This window comes from Coffea eugenioides, chromosome 11 (assembly GCF_003713205.1).
Source record: "Coffea eugenioides isolate CCC68of chromosome 11, Ceug_1.0, whole genome shotgun sequence".
Lineage (NCBI taxonomy): Eukaryota > Viridiplantae > Streptophyta > Magnoliopsida > Gentianales > Rubiaceae > Coffea > Coffea eugenioides.
Genome location: NC_040045.1, coordinates 33386894 through 33398394, shown reverse-complemented (window position 1 = coordinate 33398394; position 11501 = coordinate 33386894). Strand labels below are relative to the sequence as shown.

The following is an 11501-nucleotide window of genomic DNA, read 5'->3' as shown; positions in this document are numbered from 1 at the left end:
CATCGATGCAAGAATTATCTCAATTATTCACTAATAAACAGGTTATAGTTATCATAAACACGATAAACAACCAACTTGTCCTTAATATCTTGATAGTTAAGGTACACTCGTTAACTACTTCTCTAACCAAGAAGCAACCCTAAGTATGCCCGTAAAATTTAATTTCTTACTTCCATTAAAAACTAGAAAAATCCTATTCTAATCAATAAACACACTACCAGAATTTATTTAAATTAGATCGTACATCTCCCTAACGTGGCCCTAATCACGTTAGTAATCACTTATTTGGGACAATTAAACAATTACGGATTCAACTATCCTAATTGACAATAAATTATCAAGTTGAATTAAATATCGGGTCCTGATATTCAAATAACAAAATAATCATAAGAAATTAAGCTAGAAGATATACAAATACTAATGAATAAAAGAAATTGATAAAAACAATTAGATCTCATAGATGTAGATGAACCAAATCCGTGTTACTCCTCGGCTAGAAAAAGGATTTAGCTACGCATCATTGAGGGAAATCCACTAGACTCCATTGATAACAATTGCATATGGTTTTTGCCCTAAAACTAACAAAAGATAAGAAGAATAATGAAACAAGTGACGGTTGTGTCTAATACTTCAAAGAGTCCTCCCGAAATTGTTGCTGGCCAACTCCTAATCAAACGGGAATTCGATTTTCCTAATTTCTCTTGTTTCCTAGTTAACCTGAACAATTAATAATAAGATATATTCCCCAAAATAGAAAAAGGAAACTACTAAAGATAATATTCCAAGTTTTTTAATTCAATACTAAGTCTAATAATGAAAATTAAAGTCTTCAAAATCTTCCTTCAAAAATTGCCTTGAATTCGATTCGGACTTGGAAATTGGCCCTGAACGTGTCACCATCAAAGTAACTCTTAGAATGCTGAAAAATTGCTCTTTTTATTCAGGTCTAACATAATTCCCTACAATTAGCACAATTGACTAAATATAAGTAGAATTTAGTAATTAAAATAATATTTGGCTAAAATCAGGGGAAAATAATTATAAATTGAATAACAATTTTGCACCCTATCACTTTGTTTTTATATTTTTGTGATGATACTGAGTAACTCAAGCTTGAGGCAAAGATCTATGAGAGGGATGTAACTAAAGTTCATAAATCATATAGAAGAATACCCAACCTAATGATTGGAGACCTCAGGTTATAGGTTCAAAGGAAAAAAATGAATTATATGGTGATTTGAAAAAAGGTTTGCACAACTTTTGATAATTATGGTCCATCCTTATGGTGTATCTGTATGCATCCTATAACAAAAGAAAGGTTGAGCTATATTGTTTTTAATGAATCTATAACTCTGATAAGTGGTGTGTTTGAGTTACATGGGAGTACCTTGATGAATTTCACCTATATGAGTGCAACAGTGGGGTCGCCCTAAAGGGAATTGGAACTTGTTCTCTTATACACTCATGAAAAATCGGGATTAAACCCAAGCCGTAAAATGCCAGTTTTGAAAACTTATGACAACACTTGGACTATTGTGTGTGTAAGATAATATTCAATATCCCAAAAGCAGCCATAGACAGAAAGTCACTCTCTGTTCTAGTATTGAAAATTACTATAACATTTAATATAAGTTCAAGGCATTGCTAACCATATTATGTATAGTAGCTCTTTCTTGCCATATTATAGTATACTATGTTATTTTATTAAAATAAGTGGGGTATTGTTGTAGTATTTTAATAAAATAGTCAATTTTTAATTAAATGCATATGTTGCAAGAGAGAAATTTGGTAACGACTTTTTTGGAGTTAGTGGCAATTGATTACATTTGATTAATTAACCTTTTTATTAGAAATTAAAGGTTTTCAATTACAATAACTTTATAACCTACAGTTCTAACTTAAATGTAATTTGATTAGCTAATAACTTTGCTTTCTCTTTAAATCCACATGCATCTCTTATTAGGGCAATGAGTCTGGTTTAAAGGCTCAAATCAGTAACTTTAATAGCTCGAACTTAAAGTAGGCTAATTCCTTCGTTTATTACTCAAAAAAAAAAATCATGCAAGTATTGATCAGAGAGAGAGAATGTATTGAACTACAAGCCGACAGGCTACGAAATATTTTTTTTTCAGCCCAGCAGCCGGCTGGATTTTTTTCAAACAGAAAACTGCCTGGGAGTCATCATCAAAAGCAAAAAAAAAAATGTCAGCAGTCAATTATTAAAAAAAAAGACTAGTCAACCTTGCTAATCAATCCAATTGAGCAAAAATTAATTAGTCTATTCTTTAGGAATGCGTAGCAAATATCATTCAAGCAGAAAAACAAAAATTACCATCTCAATCAAATGTTTCTTCTTAAACATTAACCTTACAACATTGCGTGATTATTGATCTCCATCCATGGATCACAAAATGCCTGCAAATAGCTGATAAATAAAGACTTGAAAAATCTTAAAAATTACCAAAAGAAAAAAGAAAAAAACAAAGATACCATTTCCACAAAAAAGATAATAAAAAAAAAGCTCTGCCAGGTGATAGCCACAAAAAAAAATGATGCTGACTTGGGAGTATTTTTCAACATTGATATCAAACGATTTAAAGCAGCCTTATTGTCTATGATATTCCTTAAATGAGCTCCATCAAAGAAAACAAATAGAAGTTAGCAAACATGAATTCTTCCTTTAGAAATATTTTTCACTACAAGAAAATTGCGTTTCTGTGACAGGCGAAAGTCGTCACTAAAAATTCAGAAGTCGTCACATAAAAGGTCAGTGACGACTTTTACTGCTGTCACAAAGCTGTCACTAGTTCTATGTCACAAAAGGGGGTCCATGTGACGACTTTTGAAAGTCGTCACAAACGATTTCGCTTTTGTGATGACTCTTGTCGTCACTCATTGTTGTACATTGTGTGACGACTTTTATTGTCACTAAGCTGGCTAAATTCTTGTCATAGTCAACCCTTGGAGTTGTCACATTATGCTTCCGTTCAGTGACGATTTTTGTTGTCATTGTTTTCCATCCATAAAAAGTGACGACTTTCTAGTGTCACTAGTAAAACTTGTTGGCAGTGACAACTTTTTTATTGTCATTTATTTTTTGTAAAAAGCAATAAGCTAATGTTAATTACGCAACATAGCTGCCAACAATCACAAAACGTTCATTGAGTAGCAAGGAGAAAAAAAAAGCCAACATACGAAAAGAAAACCAACATTCATTTCCAATAGAAGATCAACCCAAATACATATATATATATAAATGTTGCCTCAAATGAGTCATAAACCATGCACCATCCAAAATAAGCCATTCAGTTACAATACTAGTGATTTCCCATCCACAATAGAGAGTAGTAAAGTTCTATACAAAAATATGAGCACGATTCCCATCTAGAACAAAACATGAGCACGATAGGCCTTGTAGTCTTCAAATCAAAAACCATCTTCACAGCAATGACTGGCTTCTTCTTCTTGGGAATCGTGTTAGAACCTACACGTTACCAAAATTGAAGCAATGAGCACTGGTGTTAAAACTGGAACTACACTTCTAGATAGGCACCATATTATAAAAACTAATGTCACTCTAATTTGAAATTATAGCAATCTAAGTAAATTGCTTAACACAAAAATAAAGTGAAATTATAGCAAATAAGACATTGAATGTATATTCTATGAAATATAGAATAACAATACAAACACAATAAATATCTGCATGTTCACAAATATATATGCAATAACAATAACAATAACAACAATAAAATCCTAAAATCATTGAGAGCCTAGATGATCGTGAACCACACAGTATATCAAGAAAAAAAAAACACACACACACACAATCACAGGTGCCTCTTTTTCCTTAGCACAAAAAAAAAATTCTGATACAGAAAAATTTAGATGAGTTCGACAAAGAAAAAAGTGGAATACATCCCAACGTTCAAACACATTTGCTTTAAAAACACTAAAGTTTTGGTTGCAACATCCAGCACCTCAATGGCTGTAATTAAACATGAACAAGATTTCAAGCACCTAAATCAGCCTCAAGCAACTCAATTGCATTAAACAGGAATCAGATTTGGTGGAACCAGATTTCAAGTGCCATCAAGCAACTAAATTGACATCAAGCAACCCAATTGTATTAAAAATGAATCTCTATTTTGTAGAACCAGAATTCAAGTGCCTCAATTGTAATAACTATGAAGAGCAAACAATTTATTTATACCTGACACAGAAGTTGCTTATTTGCGCAAGTCTTTCAGCTGGTTAGCTAACTCATCATACAGGCTTCTTGTTTCTGTTTGTTGCTGTTGCAAGGTCTTAATCAACTCTTGCTGAGCAGTGAATTGTTGAGTTACTTCTGCAGCTCGTTTTTCTGCTTCATCTGCTCTTTTTCGGCTGTCCTCAATCTCATGCCTCCAGCGTTCTACCTCAGCAGCTTGCTTCTTGGTTGCACTACGACCGCGGATGTGTCCAGGTATGTAACCAAGTTCTTGCTCGCATATTTCCTTGCTAGTCATTGAAGTTGTAGCCTGCAATTCCCTCATTTTGTCCTAGGCAAGTAAAAAATATGATCATTATGTAGCTGGAATGGATGTCAATAATTTAAAAATCCATTATCCAAGTGAAACAGCTCACCAAGGTCTCTTTTGCTTTGTCATTTACCAGCCCCCATTACTTCTTTGACTTTCGACTTAACTCAAACATGTCTATCTCTGAAAGCTCGACATCTTCTTTCCTTTTCTGTCCAAATTTTCAATTTTTTCATTTTCAGTCATATGACAAAAAGGATGTACATGTACAACTGTTGGCTGGGTTTCAGATTACCTTTTCCTCAACAACTCTTGCAAGCGATTTTGTGCCAACAGTAGTGTGGCAGTCATTTTTGGCACGATTTTGCTTGTTACGTTCACTAATTTTCTGCCACAAATTAGTGAAAATTTTAACTGACAAAGATTAGCAAATTTGTGAAGTGAAATCTGAAATTTAATAAAAGGATAGGTTATTTTGACAAGCTAACCTTAAATTCATCATTTTCAAAGTAGCTGACCAGCCACTTCCAATCTTCTTCACTCACACCTTCAGGAACTTGCCTCAATGCTTCTTGCCTTGATTCAAAACTCTGGAAATACTTGTGAAGCCGATATCGATGGTTTCGATATTGTGTGTTTAACTGCCTATTAATAGCAGTTTTTGAGGTGATGTGCTCTGGAAATCGAAAGTCATCCTACAATAACAGTGCAATCTACTTAAAACCAAGCAAATCTAAAGCAGTAAAATCTCTCATACTTTCTGGATGAAATTAGAGTATTAGCAGGTCAACAAATACCGTAACCGTGCTGTATATGCCTTCTCGGTCACCGGGATTGAGATGGGACCACTTTGGAACATTAAGCCTAGCAGCCTTCCTAACAACACAACCCCCTTCTGTGATGAAGTATTGAGAATCCTTCCCAACAATCCGCCGAATACAATCATCAATTTCAATGGTGAGCGTCTCATTAGCCTCCCTTTTTTTTGATAATGATAGATTTCGTGTACGTCCTCTTCTTCTTGCTGACAGCAGCATAGCTATTAACAAATATCAGTCCATACATTACTTTGACCACATTAACAAAGTCAGTCATGAAATAGAAACTTGGTTTTTAATTTCAGCCGTGAAAATGAAGTCTAACTTACCATTTTCTTGCTCATCCGAAACTGGATTTGTCTCATTTTCTCCGGATGCACGAGACTCAGATGTCTGAGGGTGTATCATCCTACTCTCACTAGCAATTTCTCTAGGTGAAGAAGTTGGAGTGACATATATTGCATCCTCTGAGGATACACTCTTGGATGCACTTCTTGGTTGATTGCTTCCAACTGAATTAGGTATTGCAGGCTGTTGTGCACCTTGAGCTTTTCTCTGCAGCATTTGGCCTCGCTTTCCTGGTCCAGCCATCTAAAAGTAACAAGAAGTTAGTGTTACAGCATAGTATAATTTAGGAATAAAAACTAGTTAGCCGGAGTTAAAGAGATTAAATTTAGTGTCATGTAGTCCTCATCAATTTCACCTATTCCGAATCGATGTCATTATCACTAAGAATCTCCTCTTCGTCTTCCTCATTGTTAGACTCATGTTCATTCACTTCATCATCATCATTAATGAAGTCTTCAAAGGTGCCATTTGAGCTATTTTTTGACTTCTCAGCATGTACAATGGATGAAGGTACAGCCTTCGGTATCTCATTGTCTTCTCTTGAAAGTAATGGTGGATTGTCGAGGTCTATTATAATAGTGAAATCCCCAGTTGCTTCTTCTTGATATATTTCCTCAACCATTGGTTCTTTTTCTAAATCTTCAGGAACATCATACAAGTGCCTTGGACTGAACCTCTCGACGACAAACCAGTTTTTGCCTAGTTTCAAGTCTTCAAGATAAAAGACTTGTTGGACATGTTGAGGGAGGACATATGGTTGGTCTTCATACCATTTTCTGGACGAATTGACACTTGTGATACCCCATTCTTTGTCCACTTGCATCCCAGCACTATCATCGGTCTTCCACCAGTCACACTTGAATACTATAACCTTTTTTTTCCCGAGCCAGTATCTTACTTCAATAATTTGTTGTATCACACCATAAAAATCGATCATATTGTTACCATGCTCACCTCTAACTACAATACCACTGTTTTGAGTCTTTCTTTGCCTTTCCCGATTTTTCGTGTGAAACCTATACCCATTAACCATGCAGCCCGTATACATGCAAACTCGGTTGTCTAGCCCAAATGCTAATGCTCGAAGCTCACCATTGGAAGCCTCGCTGCCATACATAACCTAGTAAGGACAATTTCACCTAAATCAGTAATTTATTGTATTAGAGATAAAAAAAGTAGGTTGTCCAAATGACACTACAAACATACACGCTGTTTAACCCATTTTGCAAATTCTCTATCGTGCCTTTGGTCCATATTTTCAGCACTCTCTGCCTCCAACTCCATTTTATGCGCACTATAGACAAAAACAATCACCTTGTATAAATTTGCCTTTGAACATATCAAAATATAGAACAAAGGTACAAGCTTTAATTAACATTAAAAGCTTACTTTATATAGTCCTCAAGCTCATCACAATTGTTCAATATAAATGTATGAATTTTTTCCAGCTCTGAGTCAAGGAAATTGCCCCTTTTGGGCCCTCCAAATGGACGACCAGGGCATGAAAAAATGGACAATTCACCAGTATTATATCCCCTATCATTGTTTCATTCAGGCTTGTTGAATATCGTATCAATATTGTCTAGGTACATAGAGCAGAATGTCAAGCATTCTTTATCTATGTACTGCTCAGCAATGCATCCCTCTGGTCGGGCCTTATTCCCAACATAACTTTTCAGCACTGCCATATGTCTTTCTCAAAGGAAAATAAAAGAAATTAGAAGATTGCAGTGGTCTTTAATAAAAAAAAAACTTACAAGGCTATATGTACAACTCTCTACCTCTCAAATGGGAACATCCAACGATATTGAGCTGGACCGCCAAGGATAGCTTTAGCAGGCAAGTGAACCATCAAGTGCATCATTATATCGAAGAAAGCTGGAGGGAACAACCTCTCTAATTTACATAAGATGACTGCAATTTTTTGGCCTAACTCCTCTAGAACCTCTCTATGTAATGTTCTAGCACATAATTTTTTGACGAATTCACTTAACTCGAATAGCACTTGCCGAACTTCTTTTGTTAAACTTCCACGGATTGCAAGTGGGAGTAGCCTTTGTATAAAAATGTGGAAGTCATGACTTTTCATTCCAGAAATTTGAAACTGGCCATTCTTTATACATCGGCAAATGTTTGAGGCAAACCCATCTGGATATTTGATAGAATTCAAGAACTCACATACTTTTTTTTTCTCCTCCTTGGTTAGGCTGTAACAGGCATGTGGCATGATATAAGAGTCGCCATTTGGAATCAAATGTAGCTCTTTTTTCAAACCCAAATCCTTCAAATCTTGACGACACAACCAGTGGTCTTTGGTTTTGTTTTCAATATCCATAATTGTGGCAATGATAGCCTCTGAGACATTTTTTGACACATGCATTAAATCCAAATTATGCCTAAGAAGGAGGTCTGCCCAATATAGTAACTCAAAGAAACAACTTTTCTTTGTCCAGTTCAAACCACTCTCAGAACGCTTGCGTTTCTTTGCATTGGATTGCGCCTTGGTCTTCCCAAAATTTACCTCCATATTTTGTACCTGATCCAAAATTTCATTTCCAGATAAAGGTGCAACAGGATTCCTAAAGTCCACATTGCCATCGAAAGGTTTTTTTTCTCGCCGCCAAGAATGGTCAATGGGTAAGAAGCGGCGATGACCTGTGTAACACAACTTTTTTCGGTGTGGTAAATGTACGCAAGTTGTCTCAACCATGCAAATAGGACATGCTTGATACCTTTTCGTACTCCATCCGGACAGCATTGCATAAGCTGGAAAATCATTTATAGTCCATAGTAAAGCTGCCCGGAGGTCAAATTTCTTGCCACTATATGCATCATATGTTTCAACACCAAGCCACATTTCATTCAGTTCATCTATTAGAGGCTCCATGTAAACATCAATCTCATTTCCCGGGGATTTAGGCCCAAGAATTAGCATTGATAGGAAAAAGAAAGGATTTCTCATACACTTCCAAGGGGGCAGATTGTATGGCACTAGATAAATAGGCCAGATGCTATAAGCACTACTCATGGTCCCAAAAGGATTGAAACCATCAGTTGCAAGACCTAACCTCACATTTCTAGGATCAACGGCGAAGTCCGGATGCAACCTATCAAAGTATTTCCATGCTTCACTGTCTGCTGGATGCCACATGATGTTATCATCATGCACACACTTTTCTTTATGCCATCTCATATCTGAAGCTATTTCTTTGTGGGTATATAATCGTTGCAGCCTAGGCTTCAAAGGAAAGTAACGCAAAACTTTGCGTGGAACTCTTGAACCTGCCATCTTGTAGCGAGGTTCTTTACAATTTAGATTTGGACAAGTGTCAAATTTTTCATTTTCCTTGCGGAAGAGAACACAGTCATTGACACAAGCATGGATTTTTTCAGATTTAAAACCTAAGTCTCGAATGAGTTTCTTAGCATCAGCAAAAGACTTGGGAACTGTGGCTTCAGGAGGTAGTGCATGCCTAAAAATTTCCAGCAATGCATTGAAGGACTTTATAGTCCACCCGCTCATTGTTTTCAAATGGAGCAAAGTGACTACAAAGGATAGCTTTGAGTAAAAATGATTCCCTGGATACAGCTCCTTTTTTGCATCTTCTAACAATTTAAGAAAGTTATCTGTGTCACTATGATTCGCATTTAGACTATCATCTGTTGATTCTTCCCTACCAGCCCAATTGTCCCCCCATTGTGCTGTCCCAATGTCGTGCAACATGTCATTTAAATCTTCAGTATCACTATCCTCCTCTCCATCCCCATGTTTAGTACTATCCCCACAATTTTGGTGTCGAAATTGTTCCCCATGGTGTATCCATCTTGTGTAGCTTTTACGAATGCCTTGAGTCAATAAATGATCCTCCACAACTGTTTTAGTTTGGTTACAAAAATTATTGCATTGTGTACATGGGCATGGGATTTTCTGATTTTCAACTTTTTGAGAATATGCAAACTTGAGGAAACTTTTTACTCCGAGTTCATAAGCCTTGTCCTTCCTATTGCTAATCTTCATCCAAGTTTTATCCATGTCCTAGATATAGACACATCAGCCTTTAGTACAAAATACTTTTCTAATATCAAACTAAAGAGAATAATTTGTTAACTAGCCTTTTCAAAAATTAAGGCTACAAGTCATATGAAAAGCAGCCATAAAAGTAATATGAAAATTCATATGAAAAGCCATGAAATCAGTATCATATATCAAGAAAAGTAATATGTAAAGCAGCCACAAAATGAACATGAAATTAACCATGAAAGCAGTTTCCTAAAATCCAAAAAAGCCATATGTAAAGCAGCCATGAAATTAACCATGAAATCAATAGAAATTAAAGAGGAGAGACTTCAACAAATGCACTAGCAATCAACAAATGTTAATACCAACTGATGGTTAATACCAACAAATGCACTAGCAATTAACAAACAAATGTTAAAGAGGAGAGACTTCTAAAGCTCAGACTTTAAAACAAACAGAACAGAACAAAAAATACGCTTGTTAATACCAACCCAAAAAAAAAAGAACAAAAACAGGGGAAAATTAAAAGAAGAACAAAGTCACAAACGATGTTAAATCCAGATACCTCTACGATGTTATGGAACAAAGTCAATAAAAGAAGAACCGTACACAGAAATTTCTCAAGATACAAACTGAAAATGCAACATTTCAGAAGCCCAAATTGCCTCGAATAATGGCAAGGAAATGAAGCCTTTCGGGGGTAGGACAGAAGCCATTGGATAATGAGCTAACAAAAACAGGGGAAAATTAAAATGTAGGTTCGAAAATGGCAAGGAAATGAAGAACAAAGAACAAACTTCAGTTGAACTTACCTAAGAAATGTATAGCTTTCCCCAATTGCCTTGGATTTGCTGGTGCTAAAGAGCTCGACGCGGTTGCGGGTCAATAGAGGGGAGAAAGGGCTATCGTCAGTGGTGAAGGAAATGCTGAAGAATAAATTATGGTGCTGGATAGCTCGGACTTCAGTGGCTGATGGTGGTGGATAGCGGCGGACTTCAGCGGTTAACGGTGGTGAGCGGCATTTCGACACGGTTGCGGGTCAATGGAGGGGAGAAAGGGTCATCGTCAGTGGTGAAGGAAAGGCTGAAGAATAAAGCTCAAGTTGCTGGGTAGCGGCAAACTTCAGCTGCTGATGGTGGTGGATAGCGGCGGACTTCAGCGGCTAACGGTGGCGAGCGGCATTTCGAATCTACGGGAAGGAAGGGTTAGTTCACCATAGGAAGGAAAGACTGAGAATGAAATTTGTCTAAGTGTTGGAAGAGAGAAGCGGCGAGACTTTTGTTTGTGTGTGAACAACCAAAAACGACGTCGTTTTGTAGAGATTTCAGCCACCCGCCTCGCGCCTCTTTCAGATTTCAGACTGGCGCTCTTTTTTTTTTGGCATCTAAGCACATCTTTGAGATTCCAGGATTCACACCTTTAGCTTCATACATTTTTTTTCTTTTTTTTTTCCCTGGTCAAATTTTTTTTTCAGGTTTCTTTTTTCATACTTAATCTCTTTTTTTTTTCCTTAATCTCATCTATAAATATCAAATAAATTATTTGATATTGGTTTCTTTTTTGTGCATGTATATATATATATATGTGTGCTTGTTTGTGTCTATATACATCTTTTTGGGTTTGGACAACTCAATATACAAATTATTTAAGAAATTACCTTACAATAAAACTTACACAATAAAACATGTTTCAAAAATTTAACATGCATAGAATCGCTTATATACAGTATAGCACTTCTTACTCATGCTTATACTACTCTTTGTCTATTACTTAGTTTTTATAATAAATTAAAAGAAA

General features: G+C 36.0%; 1 protein-coding gene across 1 annotated transcript; it reads right to left on the bottom strand.

Annotated features, from left to right (window-relative positions):
• Positions 1-7463: 7463 nt before the first annotated feature.
• Positions 7464-9719, bottom strand: LOC113752328. The gene has a single exon (XM_027296445.1). It carries the CDS (start codon positions 9717-9719, stop codon positions 7464-7466), a length of 2256 nt encoding a protein of 751 aa, XP_027152246.1.
• Positions 9720-11501: the final 1782 nt, after the last annotated feature.

Excerpts from the sequence above, each read along its gene's own strand:
- LOC113752328 (XM_027296445.1), bottom strand. The coding sequence starts at position 9,719 with ATGGATAAAACTTGGATGAAGATTAGCAATAGGAAGGACAAGGCTTAT.